Source organism: Phoenix dactylifera, chromosome 9 (genome assembly GCF_009389715.1).
Source record: "Phoenix dactylifera cultivar Barhee BC4 chromosome 9, palm_55x_up_171113_PBpolish2nd_filt_p, whole genome shotgun sequence".
Lineage (NCBI taxonomy): Eukaryota > Viridiplantae > Streptophyta > Magnoliopsida > Arecales > Arecaceae > Phoenix > Phoenix dactylifera.
The window spans coordinates 662404-685420 of NC_052400.1; the positions used below are offsets into that span (position 1 = coordinate 662404).

Genomic DNA, 23017 nt, shown 5'->3' on the forward strand with positions numbered 1-23017 from the left:
CACCGAGTTCCGTCCAATCAGTCATATAGATAAAAAATAGTGTGTCATGGGTCATCTGTTCTGACTAGAGCTCAATTGCAAAGTCTTTCAAGTCATGGGTCACCCAGCACCTCATAATTATGATATGACCAAATTAGATTTGCCCAAATTTTTTCCCAAAAGCACAAAAAAATTGGACCCGATCGGACCCGGACCCGACCCGAATCAGACCCGGACCCGACCCGAACCCGACTCGGACCCGACCCGACCCAACCCGATCTTCAACCAGGTCGGGTCCGGGTCCAAAATTGGGACCCGAACAAAAAACCGGGTCGGATCGGGGTCACCTAGGACCCGACCCGACCCGACCCATTTGCACCCCTACTCTCATCCCTTTCTTCTCCTCTCTTTGTGAAAAATCTAATCCTAATTCTCCCACTAGGCACTTGCCGAGGAAGAAAGAGAGAACACCGCAGAGAGCTGATCACTCTCCGAATCCCTAATACTCTCAAATTGGGAGGAGAGAAGGGAAATAGGGATCGCATCAAACGCTACCAATGGGTCGATCACTCCTCTCTTCCTCACCAATTCCTCTGAGGTTGAGATTTCCCCCGATACCCAAATCGTTTGCCTCCGTTCTGAGTCCCAAGAATGGTCTGCGACCGAGGAGGATGCCCATCCATGCGAAACCCCCGAAGGAACTCCAAATCAAGGCGATTATATCTGAGTTTCCCAGCAAGAATCGGTACTCGAAGGTCGGAGCGGAGTCGACGGGGCCAATACCTGCGGCGGAGCTCCTCCAAGTGGTCGAGACCGCTGCCAAGACAGGCGCAGAGGTTGTTAGATATTTCTTTTTTCTTGTAATTTGATTAAATTTTGCTTCTCTTTGATGGGCAGATGGAAATCCACTCCGTCTTGTGCTGAGTTTTTTTCTGTTTGATTGCTAATCTGTGTTGGGCATCGTGGATATATGGATCTTTAGGAAAATGATTTCTTGTAATTTGATTAAATTTTGCTTCTTTTTGATGGGTAGATGGAAATCAAATTCCTCTTGTGCTGAGTTTTTTTCTGTTTGATTGCTAACCTGTGTCGGGCATCGTGGATATATGGATCTTTAGGAAAATGATGCCTTCTTATTTGAGAAAGGATGGAACGTCACAAATAATCAGGCTGTTCTCTAATATCTAGTTAAATCCCTAATCTTGTTTTTTTCGTGTTTCAATATTTTTTTCTCTTTGAAATGATTGATGTATGCAAACGCTTCTACACACGCATATATTATCTTTTCTTACTTCTCTTTAAGCAGCTATTATTTTTCGCTCTTCTTATAACTTGATTTAAGATTGCCATTCCAAAGACACGAAATTTCATTTAGGTTAAGTGATTATGTAACAATGCTTCCAATCAAGTGAGAATTGTTATTTCTTACATAACTTCTGCATTTTTTTGGATGGTAAAGAAGGAAAATGTTCACCCTCCTATTACTAGGTGCCCTTTTCATAGAAAGATCAGGAGTCTATCTTGTGGATCTTGAGTATTGATTTTTCTTTGCTCATGTATTTCATGTTTGCTCTGTTTGATTTTATGTGTGGAGCTCGTCATAATATATAATCAAAAGTCAAAACTCTAAATGATCATATTTTATAAGCTGACATCATGTATGTGGGATGTGGCCAAGGGTTGAGATATCACATGCCAGTGGAATGCCAGACTGGAATTGGCACCATGCATACTGTGTTGTGCCGGGCCACCCTATGCCCCTGTTCTACATGCATGGCATGCATTGACATGATGGCTTGCCAAGCACTGGTAGGCAACCATGCCAATGCTGTGTACTAGAAGGTGTTGGCACAGTACACACCTTGCCATGCATCCTGTGCTGATAGGAACTTTAATGCATTGTTATGACTTATAGGTCAACGTAAAGGGTTGGTATGAAGAGGAAAAAGCTGCTGCATTGTAGACATTAGAATGTTGGACATTCCCTTGCTCAAGATTTTTTGTATGCTAACTGAATGGAAGCATTAAGTTTCTTAGACAAAAAATTAGGAGAAGGGAGCTTGGAATGCTTTAACCTAATCAGGTTCGAGCTATTACTTTGAGTTTTGTTATAGTCTCTTAGTTAAGACACCATTGGTTCCCTTAATAAGAATATGTCCATAACGAAGATTTACAACTTGCAAGTAAGGTTTAAGTTGTTTCTTTTTCTAGGCAATATGAGGCTGATCTATCCTCTTATTGTGTGAGTCCCCTATCCTTGGGTTATAGAGCTCTTAAGTCAGCCTTCTGACAAGGTTCTATTAGCTATTTCAATGTTCTTGTCCAATCTTGGGCAATATTGCCTTATGTGTGCAATGCATGTTTGGAGTCATGGTTTTTTAAGAAATTGTTTCATGAGTATTGATGCTATCTAGATCTATATGGTTCATGTAAGAGTACTTTTATTTCCTTTTCTTATCCGTAAAAACTTTTGCAGGTTGTGATGGAAGCTGTCAACAAGCCTCACAATATTAATTATAAAGGAATCACAGACTTGGTAACAGAGTAAGCAAAACTACACCTACTTTTGTGTGTAACTAATAACTAAATCCACATCTAATACTTAAACCATGCTTTCTTTATTTTTATTTTTCTCATTTTTTCATCAGTTAATACAATATATACTGACAACCATAGGCTGAAAATTTAACCCTGTTCTATCTGGATGACTAAACTTTTCTTTATCAATATTAAAGTCATTGTCACCTTTTACATGTTTTTCCCCACTACCATGATTATCTAACCTTTCATGAGCTTATTACTGACTATTGCCATATCATGCTATCAAATTTTAGGATTTTACATTCTGGTTATGGAATTACGTTGAGAATGTTTCATATATAATTTTGTTGTTAAGTAGTTGTAAAAGTAAGGTTTGGAACTTCAACTTCGAATCACGTTGTGGCCCATCTTTGGGCCGGAATGCTTATTGTTTCATTTTGTTTCAAAAGATTCTGGTTGAAATGGCTTCTATCTAATTGATATTCTTACAATTCAGTAATAAGAACAATGACATGAAAAGAAACTAACAAAGTGCTCTAAGAAAAAAAATATTTTTATATACTTATCATATGAAAAATGACTATTTACAATTAGGATAGGTGACAACTGACAAATTCTTCAGACGCATACTTTATTATGTAATAAAATTAAGGACTGATTGTTAACATTCCTAACGCTCTGCAGCTATTGATAGAAATGAAGGATTTTATGCATTTAAGATAAACCACATATACTTTTATGTTAAACATGCATCCTGAAATAATCGGACTAGTTTCATCTGAAACAGACCAAAATGAATCACAAGTCAGAACAAGTACTCCATTCTCCCGTCTTTTCCAGGAAGCCAAAACTAGAGACAATTTATCTGGGTCAAAATTTTAAACCTATGTCCATCAAGAACTAAATTGACTACGCACAATGGACAAGAAAAAAGAAAGAGCTTTTCATGTTCATGTCATCAACATCATAGTAATTAGGAGAAAAAGCTGAAAATGAATGAAAAATAAATGAATAAGATATCAAGAACTAAAATCATATAAAAAGCTTCTAGAACTATCTGCAAACAAGATACTTAAAATGTCCAGATATTGAATTCGTGCATGGTTATTCCATAAATCTGGAAGTTGGATTCCTTCTTCTCAAAGATCCTGGTATTTCTTTGCTTTATATATTCCCCTCCACATTGCATTTGGAAGCATCATTATCCTTAACAAAAAAAGATCTAGTTTACAACCATGATAATGCATTCTTTAAGAATATGCATGTGATTCTTTCTTTCAGTTTTGGAATATGTACTGCTATAAACTCTAGTGAAGCTTTAACATATCTTAGAGTATCCATGTAGCATTTTTTATAAACCAAAATCCCCCAAATAGCCCTCATAGAAATATCCCTTTTTCCACAAAATCAACTTCTGTCCTGTTGGTTGAGGCTGCATAATGAGTAACAAAAGCAAGCAAAACCTGCATTTCTTAGTCCATCAGGTCCAGCCATGCATATGTACATTCCTACTGGTCTTGTATCACGTTGGATATCAAAGTTGTCTAGTTCAAGTATTTTGTTAACATAAAATTTTAACAAATCTATATTCACCCTAAAGCAACACATTCGATACAGACACTTGTCAATAAAATGGCTGTAAAAGTGTTTATTTTACTGAAGTCTTTGTAATGCATCAATATATCTCGCATTTTGCTTCAGTTCTTGCCATATGATGTGTTTTTTCTCTTTAATTGGTCCATCTGGTTTTTTCTCTCTTTTATTTCTTGAACATTTAGTTTGTGACTAATTATTCCGGTCTATGGTTAATGATGCTCAACACTAAACTGCTTATTGGTTTTCAAATTGCTGATAAATGCCAATTTTCAAACTACTCTTATAAATAAACCTGGACAAGGTTTTATTTATTTTTACCATATAACTTGCAGCACAGATAGAATGAGTGAATCAACAATTTTAGAAGTTGTGAAAAAGAACTTCAAAGACCACCTTATTCTTGGGGAGGAAGGTGGCCTTATTGGAGACTCGATGTCAGACTATCTATGGTGCATTGATCCTTTAGGTTTGGTCTCTATGAAATTGCTTTTGTAGAAAGTATTTTCATTAAATGAATATATAAATATATTAATCTCGTTTGAACAATGCTGAAAATTTCTGATTGCATGTGATAAAACTAGTTTTCTGTTGTTTGTAAGAGAAACGAATTATTAAGATATTGTGAAATGCTATGAACAGTCTCTACATTCTCTTTAGTTGTTTTATTGTGGAATGAATAATGGTCTAGCTATATTTTCAGTAATTAAAGAAATGATAGAAACTATCTTTATCTACAGCTCAAGTTACTGTAGATAACTCGGATCCACTGTTTGATTTCTTCTTTCAAGTAATTTGGTGTCCATCATGTAGTTGCAAGTGTACTAGCGGACCCAGATGCATTATATTGACCAATGGCCAAAATGATTGTAAGTCAAGCTAAAATAGTTGTGTGTGGGGGAATTGTTACATCAAAGCAATTTATTTTGAGGTACTGTTGTAAATTTTATAACGATATAAATTATTAAGTTATACAATCTTATGCAAATTGCTATTAATAGAGTTATTAATGATCATGTAATATTATATTAATAATACTTTACAAAATATATATGACAATAGATTAATATATAATATACCAATACTAAATATATGTGTTAGTTTCTTCAAATTATGGAATGGTGTTATTTTAAATAGATGCATAATATGTTAATATTTTTAGGATGGTATTTACATAAATTTGTAATATTAAAAGATATGTAATATTTCCATATATTGATGCAAGACTTAGGGTTGGCCTCTGTTGCATGGGAGGACCCAACGGAAAGTTTCGATGAGGGCTTTTTTAGATTCGTTGTTTGCTGTCCAAGGTCCAAGAACAAAACAGCAGCAAATAAACTTTTGATTTCTAGGTAAACAAAGGTTCGAATAATCTAGGGCTATATGAATGGAGAATAGCAGAAATCAAGATTTAGGGCAATATGGACTTATCCGAAGATCATAAACTCATATTTCAACAAATAATGCTAGCAGATTTAATCAGGCAGAATCAATACTTAACAATTAGAGACATCAATATTGAAGTCCCTATCAACAAGATCTTAACACATTAAAGATCAACAGTTTCAATGCAGTGATTAAATACTAACAAAATATGTCCATGAAAAACTGAAAACTGAAAGTAAACTAGGAATTAGGAGGAATGAACCATGAACATAACGAGAATAGTTCTAGTAGAGAAAGCAGGGAGAATAAGAAGAGGAGAGGAGAAGAAATAGAGGAGATAATGGAGGAAATAGGCTGGCTCACCAAGGTATGCTGTTCCGGTACCGGTAGGCATACCGGTCGCCTACTGGATTGATACGGTACTGGTTCAGTATGTTCAGTTCTGTTTCGGTACCGGGCCCGTACTAAGAGAACCTAGCCGGAGCCGGGGAAGAAGAAGAGAAGGAGAGAGCGAGCGGGGGAGGGAGGAAAAGGGAGAGGCCTCCGCCGCTCGCGGAGGGCTACGGGGGTGGGGTGGGGTGGGGTGGGGTGGGAGGGGGGGGGGTGGACGGCGGATGCCACGGGTATAATTCTTTGCAATAGACCCTTTTTGGACTTCATTCACTTCATCCATCCCCTAAAACTTCCTACTATTGAGTCAATAAAGATTCTTAGGGGGGTCTTCTTCGTAAAATGAAGAGAATCTTAAATGTAGGTTTCAAAAGCCCTTTTTTGACTTTTTCTTCTTGTCGAAGCAGTTTTCAGATGATGTTACCAAGAACTTTTTTTGAGGAAGTGCTTTTTTTGCTTTGAAAATCACAAAATTACTTTTTTAAGCAATATTAAACATGCCCTTATATATATGGAAACAAATCCCCTGAAATCTGTTAATTAACTAACCAACTTGGTCGCCATTAGGACTCCTAATTGAATCCAGCATTATGATGATCATTGTTCATGGTATAATGACATGTGAACAGAACTGGCCTCTAATTAACTTCTAAAACTAATCCAAAAACACTGTATTGGAACAGGAAATCAAAAGATATCAGTCAGATAAAACTCTGGGGCCGTTGGATGAAGTTCCAACTGCACCTTTCTTCAAGGATATTTCTTGCAGCAGGGTAAATCTCTAAAATGCTTCAATTTCTGCCCCAATTCATGATCTCAGTATGTTGTTGGCTTGAACAGCAGTTCTGAGGCTGATTTTTGTAGCCATTGTGCCATTCCTATGGTTTGTAGCAGCTGATCTTCAATCATATATACTATTATTATTAATATTATCATTATACTACCATTATGATATTTGCTAGTTATATGTAAAGCTTTATGGATACAATACTCTAATATAATATAATATAGTATAGTATAGTATAATATAGTATAGCATAGTATAGACTGTATAGTATAGCGTAATATAATATAATCTAGCCTAATATAATTTCAATATAGTATACTATAGTATAATATTTTTGCTTTCGATCAACTGTTACAGTCACAACTTGGGATTTGGACGAGTCCCAGTCTCGGGTCATGACAAATTTAGCACAATTTTTTGTGACCGTAGAAGTTAGAGTAAGTTATGAGACAAACACTTAAATAAGCTCCATGATGCGAAATATATTATCAATTGCTCCATGAGTTTCAAGATTATTTTTAATGATTATCATTGTTTCTCTTATTCCTAAATTGGATATTTTTGGACATGTATTCTGAGTTTGAGCTATCTTGCCCTTGATATCCAGATGGAACAACAAATTTTGCACATGGCTATCCCAGCTTTGGAGTATCAGTGGGAGTTCTGTTCCGTGGGAAGCCAGCTGCTGCATCTGTGGTATTTGACCCTTTTTTCTCCAACTTGAACAATTAGTTGAAAGAGTTACTTGTAGTTCTCACTCTTCATTACACAGATTAGAAAAAAAATTGGAAATTGTGCTCTATCAGGTATCCCTACATAAATTTAGTGATTAAGTTCTATGATCAATGCTTGGAACATTCGATATTCTTCTTTACTTTAGTGTGTTTAGGAGTTGGAGTAACATGAAGATTTTGAAAGTGCTTCAACAGTCAGCATATATCTCTGTTGGTGGAGTATGCCATGATATTCTGTTTGTCATTTTCCTTTACTTTTTGTGAAAAGGTATCCTTTGTCTCATTCTATATGAGATGGGAGTTATATGAAAATTTTAGAAAATTAAGCGCCTATTTGGTAATGGTTTGGTTTACCGTTTTTGTTTTCAAGAACCAAAGGAGAAAAATGTAGTGGATCAGACAACCCAAATCATGAAACTCTTTTTATTTTTTTTAAATTGTTTATAAAATCTTTGGAGGCTTTGGAACAAAGATTTATTGCTTTAAGAAAAAATAGAAGCAGGGATTAGGCAAAGTTTTGTACAGATGCTGTCTGCCACATCAACCACCATATGGGATTTTTCTAATTTCTAGACTAATAAAACCACAAAAACAGCTACAGTGCTAAATATGCCCTTAAACTTTTGCTAGTGGAAAAAGATAAAGTTTGACAGCAGTCTTGGCATTAATCATATGAATTATTTTTATAATATTAAAAAATGTATCCAAATAACTTGGTTACTAACTAAAATTGAGAATTTTGTGACTGAAATTAATCACAATTTGGGGTAGTTAAAGTTATTTTTTAAAGAGTTACATATTCAGCATGAGGAAATAATATAGTCAATTTTTGTTACTAAATGGACTTGAGTTCTGAAAGAAGATAATGAACTTTATTGATCATTGGGATGAATCTTAGAATCTAATTCATGAGAATTTTAGCAAACCACTCTTTGTAAGTTGGGTCATTCATGGGAATGGGACTCCACCTTGCCTGAGAAAAAAAGCAATTTATGCATTTCCGGTTTAGTTCTATGAATACTGTTTCCTTTATGTATTTCTGGACTTTATTCCCTATGATTTTTCTATAAATACATGTTAATGTCATGATAATGATTTCAACAATATTCCTTCTGTATCTTCTGAGGCATCTGTCTAATTGTTAGGCTAGTATGGTTGATGAAATTGATGCTTCTTTGCTCCTATTTTTAAAATTAATGCTCCACATTTCAAGATTTATAATTTCTTTCCGTGCCATTTTCTTAAAAGCAACCTCATCCAAATTTATAGTTCTCCATCTGTTGTGTTATGTTTATCCTTCTGACAAATTTGATACAATTGGTGAGGAGAATTATCAAATGTCATTAGTGATGATTTTCAAATTTTTTTTACTGGTCATCTCAAGGTATTCAAATTACAGAAGAGAGAAAATATTGAATTGTTCGTGTTTATTTCTTTTAGTATCTTCACTTTTTTTTTTTTTATGGTGAATCATCATAAGTCATGTTTTTATTTATATCTAAACTCAAGTACTATGTCAAAGGGAGGGGAAGATAGGTCTTATTCAAACATGTTGTGATCAATGACAAAAGAAAGTGATTCTGAATTATATTGATGATGTATATCTAATAATTCATATTCTTGACATGTAAAGATATGATTTGCTACACTTTGTTTGAAGCTTACTATTAGTCTCTTCGCTGCTTGAATATAAGATATCTCTTACTTGACCTTGAGTAGATTGTATCTTCATTATATAGGTAAAGAGATGAAACTTACAGGCACCCGTCTAACCTTTTAAGGTCAAGGGAAATACACATACACAGCTAAATTTTTACTTGGGGCTGTCCAAGTGTTAGCCAAAGCAAATATGCAATATTCTGTGCATTAGTTTTTTTTTCCGAATATCTCGGGCCATTTGGAAAGCGCTCATAAACCATTTACAAGAATTTCCATACCCTTGCAACTATTATGAGCCTGTTCCTACCCTGAGCATCTCTGTCCATTCCACAACCTAGATATCTGATAGAACATAATCTAACAATGGTAAATGTTCCATCTGGAAGGATTGAAAACCAAATTTTAGGAGCAAACCTGCATATGCAACCTATGTTCTTACCACATTTTGCCTGCTAACTGGATCATATTTATGGTTGTGGCATTGACATCTCACCTTAAAGGTCTTCAAATCAAGTTACAAATTTGCCTATTTTCTTGAATGATTGTTTTCCTACCTTTTCTGCCACTTTATATATAATGCATAAGCATTTGTTTTCTTTCTAAATAGATGATACCCATTCCTTCTGTAGGTTGAATTTGTGGGTGGGCCCATGTGTTGGAATACTCGCACATTTAGTGCATCTTCTGGTAAGAGTTAAAAAAATACCAAGGAGATGAGACCTTTTCTGTCTTGTGATGTGATATTTGAATTCAAATGGCTATTTTAATCTTTTACAGGTGGTGGAGCCTTTTGTAATGGACAAAAGATTCACGTTAGTCCGACTGATCAAGTAAATCACTAGTTACTCTGCAACTTTCTGTGAGTGGTTAATGTGAGCTGTTGAAAGATTTTCCTTTTTACTGCACTCATTTAACATTAAAAAAACACTTAAAACTTAGGAATTTATTGTTCATTTTTCTTCTTAAATCAGAAAAATCTCAGTATCCAGAAGCAAGGTGAATTTTTTTTCCTACATTTGACATTCTTCACTATTTATGAGATTATGCAATATGGTACTTCTTGTTGTGATTAAACCAACTGCAGACCTGCAATGAATCTGGAACATACCAAATTATATGAGTAAAGTTTCTTGTTATTTATCTCATTATACTTAGGTGTTGCTGCAAATTCAGTTTCTCTGTCTTGAATAATTTGCATTAAGCATCAGCAATTGTGAAAGTATGTTTGTCATACTGTTATCAAATGACCATGTTTATCATACCTGACATTTGCTGGGTAGCCAAGAATTACACTTTTATCTGCTACCTCTAGATTAAATTCCATGAGGACTAATCACAGTGATAGACATGTTCCAGCACGGGCGATAGTGCTCAATATCATAATTCTATGAATATCATGACTCATCCCTTGTTCCTTTGCTAAGATTTTTTTTTGAAGCTTGAAGCTTTGAATCCCTGTAATACCCAAGTTCATTAAGGCAATGGAGCCTTTCTTAAGGCAAGGCATTTTTTTTAGTAAAACATTAGGATGAATTTTCCTTTTTCTGTCTTTAAAACCAGGTTTTTAGGCTATCCCTTTTTCTGATGGCAAAAAGCGGCAGAAGATGAGCTGTGTATTTTGAATCCTTTCTAGCTCCTAATGTTGGTTGGATCTTCACCTTCATGAATTTGATACTTGTCACTGGTTGCTAGATCATGAAGAAAAATTGAAATTGAAATTTAAGACAAAACTAACCTTTCAGCTTCCTATTAGTAGTCCCTCCCCCTGTTTCTTCTTCTGTCCAATGGGAGAGAAACCTTCCCTCATCAATTTCATATCCAGCTTGAGATTGAGTTCTTCAAAAGATTCTGTTAAGGCTTGTGGATAGCTTATGCCTACTTTTAGCATATATATACTATTTTCTTTTCCAACAAAGAAATCTTCCTGCAGAAGGGAAAGGAATTAGTGCAAACATGATCTTTCTATTCTAAAAAGTTTCTAGATTGTATATTGTTTGTGGAAATTGTAATCTGCATTGGGGGTGAGCCATTGTTTTGCTTTCTTATTTTTTTTTCTTTTTGTCATCTTCTGATAACTAAGCAGACATAGTAGAAGAAGCATTATTTTAGATGTCCGTGAGGTGCCGAGGAAACTAGCGAATCTTTTGAAACTACACAATAAGTTCATGAACCAAGCAATAGTGGGGTTGAGAGACAAGTGGTAGTGTTTTAGGATCTGTTGGGTGGTGGCAATAGGACAAGCCTTAGCACAACAGTAAGCTCCATTATCTGGGTGTCATGGTTTGAAACACGGAAACAACATCTTCACATGTAGGGATAAGTTTGCATACATCTGACCCTTCCTGGACGTCACAGTGTCAAGTGCCTCGTGCATTGGGATGCTTTTTTTTGGATGTTGGCAACAACACAGGGCCAAAGCTTACTTTAGATAATACTTATGCACCTTTTCAAAGTAAATCCTTGGGGAACTAGAACAATAATTTGAAGCAACAGCAAGCATAGTTTGGGAGTCTTTTCTGAAAAGATTTGAGGAAAATATATGTCACAAACATGGGCCTTCACAGACATACAGGGAGGCAAATGTTTCCTCTAAGCAGCTGGACACAATGGGTTAAACTCGATATGGAAGTGCATCAGAAGCCGATAATTGACTTTATTGTCCTACTGAAAAACTCTTTTCAAAAAATGGAGCATCCAGTTTAATTGTCTGGAGCTCAAAATAGAATTTAGACATGAGTCTGTAACTGGACCTATCAGGTGACCTACTTAGTTTACTAAATATAACTATTGAAAGGAATGTCGGAGCTTAAATGCACCAATGGCGTAGAGGTAAGTCGTAATTTGCCTAGTCAAGGAGACATTTGTGATGTAGGGAAAAAGGAAAGTGCTTGATCAGTGTAATCAGATGAGAATCAATCTTTCAATTAGATTTCATACAACTTAGATACCATGTTCAATGTTGTAGAGGTGGGAGGCTCTGGAATTGATTAATCAATATGATCCTGCAGTTTTATCAAATATGCATGAAGAGTGAAATACCAAGCAGCTTGGTGGTCAGATTGCCAAGTTCAACATATTTGGGCTTGATGAAGTATCGATTGATAAGAATGGAGTAGTGAGGAACCATGATGTTAGGTTGAGCATCTCATACTTAGTAATGACCTGAGTAGACCATGCAGTGAAAATTTGAGCTTTATCACCTCTCAAGCTTTCCCTTGCTTTTTGCTGCATCTAATTCTAGAGGCCATCAATACATGTTACAATTTTTAATGATGATTCTCTAGATATATTTTGTCAAGAAGATTTTAATGCTATAATATTGTGAAGGTTGAAGCAGTGTTGCATCTTTTACAATGATATGTGATCGAGGCTATATCTAAATAAATTCTATTTCTTATATTAATAGGTATGAAAACAATATATGGCCTTATATCATTATGTAATTGATGTAGGTTAGGAACCCTATGGGAATCATTTGCCTGCACTAGATCAAAGTAACGCAGTGAAAATAGAACTAGAAAATAAAAACTAGAAGCAAGAAGATTGAACTAGAAGCTAGAACTAGAAGCAAGAGAATTAAAACTAGAAGATTAAATGCTAAAAGGTATTACTGGAGGGTCCTGCACCTTCTCTTTGTGTTGGACCTTCAACCTTGCACCTTTAGCCTTAACAGGGTCTTGACAGAAGATTCCCGACCTTGCACTAGTGTCTCCTCCTGAACCGGGCATTGACGCCACAAGTTCTTAAGCAACCTCTTACCATACAAGAATTGAGAAGAATCCTAAAAGAAAGCTTTATTAATATGTTCTATGATTCATTGATTCTGAGTACATGGCTGGGGTATTTACATGATAGATCTCCTAAAGGTAATAAGCTTTTCCCAATTCCCATAAGATACAGTTACCTAAAAGAAAGTAAAGAGACATAATGCCAAAAAATGATAGAAATAATTCCCTACATCCTTTTGGATTTCTAACTCATCCAACAGAACTTGCAGAAGCAAGATAATTCCGGTAGAAATAAAATAAAAATTGTCCTTAAGTTAATAGGCCACGAAATGGTATTTTCGCAAAAATCTGGAACTTTGGCAGCATTGGCATTGTCTTCGATAAATCAGCCATTTTCCTCACCCGACCTTTGTTTTAGACGTTTAGGCGATTCAAGAAATCTTACTCGATGATAGACATGGTGAGAATGATTTTTCTGAAAATTTTGACTATGCTGAGGCAAGTGAAGCTTCCTTTTGGACCGATGGGCACTGGAATGCTTTTCTAAATGTAGCTATATATAAACTTCCAAATTTAAGATTATTGGATGCCTGAGAGTCAAGTGACACTTTGGATTCTTGCTTGAAGTGCTTATCAATCTCGTGATCTTCCAAAGTGTGTCCATCTCACCAATAGATCCTTGCATGGATCTCAAGCTTTTTCCTACATAGTTTTCAATGTAGTCATGCTATCCTCTTGAGTTTTATTGGGCTTCCATCTAATGTCTAGAGGCTTCTTTTTGGATGCATAGACTCCTGGTTCAAGCATGTGGCAGACATAGTCTCAAGTCTTTCAACTGCACAGTAACAGTAGCATTTCTTATAGATACATGGCGTCTAGGAAGTTGGCTTCAAGTTGGCTTCATATATTTTTTGCAGTTACTGCATTTAGAAAAACTGCTTTGTCCATAATGGTGATGCCGATTCTTTATGAATTTTGCCTCGTAATGGCTTTTTTTCAATCTAGAAAGTAAATTTGAGAAGTGGTGCTGCCAATTTGTTTTGCCACTATTTTGCCTAAAATCGACATATTATAGCTTTTGATAATATTTAGTCTGGTTGGCAATCATTTGATCCAGCAATAGATATGGTAGTAATAGATACTTCTAATGGAACTGCTAATTAGACTTTCAACTCTCAAGAGATATGAAAAACATTATAATCTTGAGCTAAATGACATTGAAGTGAATTCCCTTGACAAAAGCCTTACAAGATATGTGGTGTTTCCCAAGAATCTTTAATTCATTAGGATGAGAGTGTCAAGCTTCAAAAAGGTCAAGGTTTTATGTATCAGATGATACTAGTTTGTACTTGGTAGACCATAAGGTACCATAGTATAGGAAACCAGTATGATATAGATATGGTTTGTTGTACAGGATTGTACCATTCTGTATTGGGTATATACTGTGCCATACCGTATTGGTAGCAAAGCGATACTCGGTGCAGGAGGGGCATGCCAAGTGTTGGAACCACAAATTGCCCTATACGAACACTAAAGGCTATTAGCATGGCACCAATATGGGTATCAAATCCAATGCTACAAACTATGGGCGCAAGGGCTTGATATGATGTCGTACCAACACCTGGTATAGGATTTTAGGTGCTATTGCAACTTACCACTTTTACCTGTCTCGGTAGGGTGGTGTACTGTGCTGTGCAATACTATACTAGTAAGGGACCGACTTGAGACCCAGTACCAATATGTAAAAACTTGACAAAGATGCGAGTGCACAGACATGTATGAGGAAAACAATGCCACCACAAAGGAACAACTTGAAGACATGATAAGAAAAAGGGAAATCAGGTGACAATAATATTCTTGTGAGGTTTCACAAATGCCTTAAATGATTTAGATCAAGTCAGATATGGAGAGATTCTATAGAAAATAATGTGAATCAACGAATATTGCTTTGATACAACCTGCACCATAAAAAATTCAGAAGTTATAAATTACCAGTTATCATGGTCATGGGAAAACAAATAGCATTTTCTTTCAACAAAATAATTATATGCATTCTTTAAATCCAAAAGTTTACATGTCACTTCTTCCACTCTTTTGCTCCCTATCATGAGATGGCCAAACTCATTATCTAGGTGGAACGTTCGCTCTTGGTAACTGGATTTGGATATGAACATGATGATGCATGGGCAACCAACATGAATTTATTCAAGGAATTTACTGACATTAGCAGGGTAAGTGGATCTTAACCATTGTCCTGAAGAGGATACTATCATATATTTATTTCACTTTGTCCTGATTTTTGGATGGCATGTGAAGGGTGTGAGAAGACTTGGTGCTGCTTCTGTTGATATGTCTCATGTTGCTCTCGGTATTGTGGAAGCCTACTGGGAATATCGTCTTAAGCCATGGGACATGGCTGCTGGTGTCCTGGTAAACTTCTCTCTCTGAAGATATGTAGAAGACTAACTAAATACCTTATATGTTGATTATAGCATGATACATATTTCAGATCTTGCTTTCCTCCTATGTCCTGCTCTTTGTCATGCAAATTACATCAGTAGTGATGATTATAACATGAGTAGTCTAGCCTATTTGGAGCTGCTTTATGATTTCTGTTACAGAGTCTGTGCATATTGGAATAGATGGCATACTTATTAATGAGACCATATTTGTTTCCATTGGTGACCAGCCTTCTAGGACTATTGCCCTAAAACAATCTTTCCTTCTTTTACAACTGGCTTGTAATTGGATTGACAATGTCGTCTTTTGGCATGTAATAATTACTTTCATCTAGTTCACACTTCTGAAACAAACATTTTTAAGGAATATAACTCTGGAAAGACTTCTGAGAGATGAGACCTGATCCAAAACATCTCTTTAATTCTCATTCTGGTTTTGAGCTCTTGAATGTAGGCAGATTATATTTTGTATTAATCATCATACTTGAGCTTATAGAGGTCTTTTCACACAATTTTGAGGTTAAAAGGAAACATAAATAGAATGGATAAGATTCTCTGATAGTGGGAGACAGTGGCCCAACATATTTGGGTAAATAAGTCCCTCAATGTTGTTATCAAAAATAAAAAGAAAAGAAAAACATCACACACACATTATGTTCATGTACACTATATATATGACAATGATCTCTGAAACTTGCTTGTGCTTAAATTGAATCATAGATCAAGAAGTTCCAGTAGGAGTTGGAATGGTGAAGTGTTGTGCTTTTGTTTTAGATAGTTTGCTGAACAGGAGAATGTACCAATAAAATAATAACAGTTGTGGCATTATCTCGTGCTTCCTCCAAACCAAATTATTCACAATTTTTTTGTTGATACTTCAGCTGTTACTATTCCTTGTTGAGAGGAAGCTAACTTATCTTAATAACTGTCTAAGTGGGCTTCAATAGTGTTAGAAGTGTATATATAAGATTGTGCAGTATGTCTTGTGCATACTGTAGGTCTTTCTATTTGTATTGTTGCATCATGCTAACCTCCCTAGCAGCCAGTGCACAATTGATATGCTATGTCATTAATTTACATAAGATTGTTCTATTAGATTGTAACAAATTGAAAAAAAAGCAAGCTGGAATAATTAGCAAAGAAGAGATTGCATAAAACAATTGTTCTTTGTTTTGAATAATGCATTCTGGGTCTTTGTGACTCCAGTTCTGTCAGTTTGTTTCCTTTTAAAATTCCTACAATTTGTTAAAATGAATTCTGACAAGCCATTAAGACTTGCATTGAGACCATACTGCTAACACATAACACCTGACCATCCAAGCGATCTGATTCTTCAGTGCATTTGATATATTGATTATTTTTATTTTTATTGTTGAGGTGGGGGGATCCTATCTCAACAATTACGATCCTTTTTTCCTGACATAAATAACATGTCAATCATCACCTGCATGGTAGTTCCTCTGAATTCATTTATCCTCTTAGCCTCGAAAGTTTGGTTGGATGAAATTTCTTTGTTAGATGAGTTAACTCCTATCCCGTATAAAGCAGAATCAAAAAAAAAGGAAAAGAACATTTAGAAGGGAAAGGTTATAGTCATGGAGGGACTTGTCGCTGCATCCACTTGCCTGACATCAGGGCATGTTTTCTATTCGTTTTTTAGCAGTAAATAAATTAAATCATAAAATATAAATACATGCTTAATTTCTGTATTGCACATTCCCCTGCTTAGTCTCATAAATAAAATTGCTACACTCTAGGGAACAGTATTATTACATGATATTTCAGACAATCCATCTTCCAGCGAACCACCAGGGATGTAGTCTTAGCAAATAATCAGTCACTTCCTTCACACTGAAGGTGAGAGACTCTGAAGAAGCACAACCATTCTAAATTTGAGAAAGAATTGCTTGAACATCCAAGGTTGGCTTAAACTTTTTCTAAATCCATCCAACACAAATTTATGGATCCATCTCCAACCAAAGGTTAAGATTATGCTCCCAAGTTTGGACAGTGTGCTTGAAAAAAAAAATTCTGATACTGCCGCTGTGCATGTTTTCGTCAATGAAAAAAAAAAAATCTAAAATTCTCATTACAGCCCTTTCTGGGCTATCTTGACTCGTATCTTCAACAGATTACAGGTTTTGGTGATTCAATGTATGAAAAAAAAAGCATATTTGATAAATATGTACTGGCTAGTCTGGTCAAATTTTACAAGTAGCTCTGTAGACACCAATAAAAGAGCAGATGCCGAACTAACAGAGGAACAAGAAAAACCAGGTGGTGGTAGGCGACTTAATAAACTGTGTGTGGTAGGCGTCACAACCTTGTTTGTACCTAAAGCTTCATTCACACTGAAATAAATCTAGAAGTGAACCCTACTTTTAACAACTGATTCAACTTATAACTCTGTTTAAAGCATTGTAGGATGAAAAATTGGATTTTATGTGGTTATCTTTTAATAATTTTCTGAAATCACCTGATAGCTTACCTACTATGATGTGATTTATCACTACCCGTGCTCCCCCCCAAACAACAACAAAAAAAAATCCACAAGGGGAGGGGGCGCGAGTTAAAAAGTGAATTCTGATACTCGAGTATGCAAGAACAAAATCCTGATTTTGCTGATTAAGCAAGGAGATGATATAGGTGGAATTGTGTTCCTCCCCCCCCTCCCCCTTCCCTTCCTTTCGTACTTTTCGGTAAGTCCGTCCCAAGACCTTTTCTTTGGTTTCTTTTTTTTATTTGAACTGCCAGAGTTTTATCTTTATTTGAATATGTTGCCCTTTTTCTTGAGCAGATAGTTGAAGAAGCTGGTGGGGTTGTCACACGCATGGATGGTGGAAAGTTCACAGTCTTTGATCGATCTGTTCTGGTGTCCAATGGTCTTGTTCATGATAAGGTTAATTCTGCCATCATATCCCTTGAACTATGGAAAGATGCATTATGAAACTGTAAACTTGTTAAGTCCTTATGCATATTCCTTTTTGCTTATTTGTTTGGGGCTAATGTAGAAAGCATTAGCAGCTACAAAGTTCACTTTTCTTATAGGCCTTGACTAATTTTCCTAGTTCTGGATGTACATACTACCAGTCATCAACATTCACCCAAATTCTCTATTCTTTGTCGAAGCATTACAGTTTATGAAACTTATTGATATTGGGCAGTTATAGGGACATTCGTAACCTTCATATGCCTTTCTTTGCCTCCTCTTTAGTGAACTGGGAGATCCACTTTGAATGTCAAAGCTCACTAGCACATTCTCACACTTGATGCTTTTAGTCTTGCAGAATTTATGCTTACTATTTGTGCATTTCTGTGCAGCTCCTGGAGAAGATAGGTCCTGCAACTGAAGAATTGAAAAGGAAAGGAATTGATTTCTCCTTATGGTTTAAGCCAGAAGATTATGCTACAGATTTTTGAGTTTGATATTGTCTGTGAGGCTTAGGTACAATGGCTAGCATGATCTTGTTGATTCAGCCTTCATATAGTTTTAAAGTGAAAATATGTTCATAAATATCTCATCATATTCAGCTTCCGAAGAGTTCATGGATCAAACTAGACCTGTTTCTACCTTGAGTGTAGTATAAACCTATATTTTTATATCAGGGCTGTTAATAAAGCGCGAGCCTTCCAGCCTAGGAACTGGGTTTTGCTTTCAGTGTTCATAGTTTGCTATATAATCAAGTTTAATTGTCTCTTTTTTTTTTCTGTCAAAAGAAAGGGGGGAAGGCAAAAGAGTTACCAGCTAACCACTGATCTGATTTGGATTACCAGTGAAATTGCAATTACTCGTATAGATAATCTTGGTATACAGATGATTTGGATCCAACTTGAACATCAGAACTATTACAGTGGACTTGGTTTTCGGCTGACAACCACTGATCTGATTCCAGGGTGCCTTGGGTTATTTTCAAGGGGTTAAGCAATTTGTTGCCCACTTGTACTCAACTCGTATCTTATATGCACCCTCAGGCGATTCTAATAACATAGACATTTTTTTGTATTAATACTTTCATGTGTAAGTATATTGTAGTTGTATGAGCTATAGAGTTCATATATCTTGATTGCAGCATCACCAAATTGAATCTCTAACAAACATGAAACATGTGTCTCCTGACCCTTTCCTGCCTGGCTGAATTTATGTTCATATAAGCTAGGTCTATTTATGTTCATGTTGAGGTACGAGGTGGATTTGGTTAGGGTTTGGTTAGGCGCCAAGAACTCGTATTTTTCCTATTTATTAGGCCTATTTATGCCCTGGCCAAGAACTGGTGTTTTGCTTTGAGTGTCTAATTGTTGCAGCAGTTTAGCTTTCCATGCGGAATTCAAAGAACTCATCCTACCTAACCTCGTGTCATTTGGCAATAACTTTCAAGAACAAATAGTTTTGACGTAAATTCTTTTTAACAGTGGGAGTTTTGATCGCCTGTAATTTACAAACCCAAACCGGCCTATTTGAATGGATGGGTCAAACAAAAAATCCCTATTAAAAGGAATGCAAAAAGGAAACCTAATTGTTTAGATATCCTCAGCATTTTATGGTTGCACATATTTTTAGTCAAATAATATTTAGAAATATTATTTGTAATAACTTAGAATCTCATTAAAAAAAATCCAAAAAGTATTATTTTTTAAACCTTCTTGATGCATTACCGATGTAGGACCTAACATATGCCCACATGTGTAGGACTAAACATATGCCCACACGATTCCTTACACATCCCCTCTATCCCTTTTTAAACCTAGCATTCATGCCAATTTAAGAGTCCAAATTTAATCAAATCCAATCACAAATACTATAATTGGCTTGCGGTGAACCCTCAAAAGCCCCATCCAAATAGCCAATAGCCCATTCTATCATGCTTCTAGTCCACATAGGCTATGGATTTGGTCCGCCTGATGCCAGTTTTGATGTGCCCCTAGCCCATAACTCAGATCGGCTACATGACATGGATGCATGTTCTTTAGGACAAGACTCGAGAGAATACGCAAGACTTATTTATTGAAATACAACATCAATGTTACTAGACAATAGTAATTCTCATTTCATGACAAGATAAAGAAATCTCATCATTGGCAAATAATAAAAGTTGTCCAATTATAAATCTCAGTTATCTAACTGAATGGTATCAAAATGCTCTAACTATTCATCCTCTCACTAGTAATCCTAAAATATAGGGAAGTACCAAGTATCTTACAACTATGAAAAGAAAAGTGACAAAATGGTATGAGCCAGCTCAGTTAAAATCCTCTCCACCCATGCATCAACATAAATAATTTAAGGGTAGAAAATAGCAAATAATCAATATTAGAATAGATACAAATATCATGAAATCACATACCATCTATCTAACATTGTTCAAACAAACTAATGTACACATATATGCATCATATATTATCAAATGACCTTTCTATTTAAAACTAATGGATCATATATCATCAAAATAATTGTTTTATTCAATGGTCATATATCAAATAATCACTTATCTGTTATTTTCTAACTAGCAGGATCTAAATCTAATACCAGTTATCTTTTCAGCTTTGGGTTATTTACAATCATGCTTTAGCCCATGATTGGCAATTAATAGTAGATGCTTCTGTTGGTCGTGGCAAACTATAATGCCACATTTCAGCCCGTAACTGGCAAAACATACTACCATGCTTCAGCTCATAGTGGCAAATTATAGTATTATGCTTTAGCCCATGACTGAAAATCCATAGTACCACACTTCAGCCCATGACTGATAATCCATAGTGTTATGGATGAAAATGGATTGGACAATATCCGTCCGGATCTATTTTCATATCCGAATCTATTTGTATATCGATAGAAATTTGAGCATCCGTCTAATATCTATGTCTGTTAAAGAAAATATATATATAAGGAGAATTTGTTACAACTTTAGATCCCACTCACACCGAAGTGGGGTGCTTCCGGGGAGATCGACCAAGCTTACTCATAATCTCAGGTAGAGGAGTGAAATCTTCCACAAACCCCATCCGCTACTTGGATCCGGGTCGGGCCCCCATACATATATATATATATATATATATATATATATATATATATATATATATATGGATATACAAATAGCCGATCTATATCCGAATATCCGATTCTTTTTGTTATCTTATTTAATTTTACATAGCATTTATGAACTTGTAAGAGAAATAAATGATCACATCCACATGCTATATAGTAACTTGATTTATCATCTACTTAGTAATATTTTTAATTTTATGATCATAAAGTTTAATTATCTGACTTATATCCGTATTTATATCCATACTTTTGGTATTCGATTCATATCCATATCTATTCAAAATAAATAGTAATATAAATTTTATATTCGACTAACATCCGTATCTATATTTGTACTTGTCAAATAAAACAAACATGGATATGGATATACTAGTACAGTAGTACCCGATTCGATTACATCCGTACATATAGTGTCATGCTTGAGTCTTGATTGACAATCTATAGTACCATTCTTCTACCCATGGTACACCTTACATATCTAATTAATTTAAAATCAATATTTTATATAATCAAAAAACTAACTCACCTCACAATACTAATTTAATTAATTATTTAATAATTTTGTAATTTTTGAATTTTGATGCTCACACTACCTCTAATCCTATATTTTTTCCCATCCTGTCTAATCCAATACTAATTACCAAAATTAAATATTTTTCAAGAGTTAGGGTTTTACCTCAATTTAAGGTTATGAGATGTAAAATGTGTTTGGGGATATTTAAATAAAAGTTCAATTTGAATGAGATTGTACCTTGATCCATTTGATCAAATAACCACTTATTTTATGATGACTTAAAATTGGAGACAATTTACAAGGTATTTGCTTTTATACTCAATGAATAATTTAATTTCAAGTCATGTATAGATGCCCATGGAGCTTGGTACATTATATATGAACAAGTGGTCATATATCATTAGCTCCATACACTAACTATTTTGGACATAAGCCTATTTTCATGTCTGCTTGTTTCAGTCACTTCATCTTCGCTCTCTCTTTTACGTCATTATTCAATAAGAAAATGTAACAAAAAAGCCTAAGTGCAGTCATTATTGGACATAATTTTAAAATGTCTTAATCTTACATCATAACAAATAGTGTTGCCCCGGTGATCAATGCTAGTAATATTTTATAAAATAAAGTTTACCGAATATAAAATATAGAATTTCCTGCATATGCACTAAAATCTTTTATTTTCATATTAATGTCATTTTTTTTTGTAGATTGACATGTTATGTCCCTTAGACATTTTGTGAGGGGCAGTCCATTGACTAGCCTGCACTTGACTTAGGCTAGTGGGCTGACTCGAAAAGGCCAGGCGCAAGGCCACTGTGCCCTGTGTCATAATGCAGGCAGAGAAAAAGACTCGAAGATATATGAGAATCCAGAACTAAATCAACATAAAAAATTATCCGAGGTATCCAACAACCTAGACTCTCTACGGCTCCACTATAGGGTCCATCATTATATATTAATCTAGGACTACCAATTTGTTTCAGATCCAACTAGGAGAGAAAATAGCAAGAGAAGGAAAAAAAAAAAGAGAAACTAAAGTATAAGATCTCGTTGGGCTTCTTTCTGTCCGGAAGATTGTAGCTCCATACAAAACCAGGGCTTGCCTATGAAAATAGATTCGCATAGGAGGATATACGAGGCCAACTAGATAACAACGCCTAATTGTTTGAATTAGTCACTACAGTATAACTCAATTCATCTGATA

The 23017-nt window shown here is 35.3% G+C and overlaps 1 protein-coding gene across 4 annotated transcripts; it reads left to right on the top strand.

Moving 5' to 3' along the window:
- Positions 1-370: 370 nt before the first annotated feature.
- LOC103715648 (phosphatase IMPL1, chloroplastic) lies at positions 371-18914 on the top strand. 4 transcript variants are annotated; one of them, XR_005513219.1, is made up of 11 exons: positions 371-815; positions 2456-2523; positions 4449-4582; positions 7284-7372; positions 9699-9756; positions 9847-9899; positions 14930-15028; positions 15114-15227; positions 17740-17955; positions 18054-18155; positions 18578-18914. XR_005513219.1 is itself a non-coding variant. In XM_008803351.3 (10 exons), the coding sequence occupies exons 1-10, from the start codon at positions 537-539 to the stop codon at positions 18674-18676; spliced, it is 1095 nt and encodes a 364-aa protein (XP_008801573.1). In that variant the 5' UTR covers positions 371-536; the 3' UTR covers positions 18677-18914. The 4 variants fall into 4 exon arrangements, 1 of the variants encoding a protein (XP_008801573.1); XR_005513220.1 differs by having other exon boundaries at positions 17903-17955; XR_005513218.1 differs by having other exon boundaries at positions 17740-18155.
- The last annotated feature ends 4103 nt before the right edge of the window (positions 18915-23017 follow it).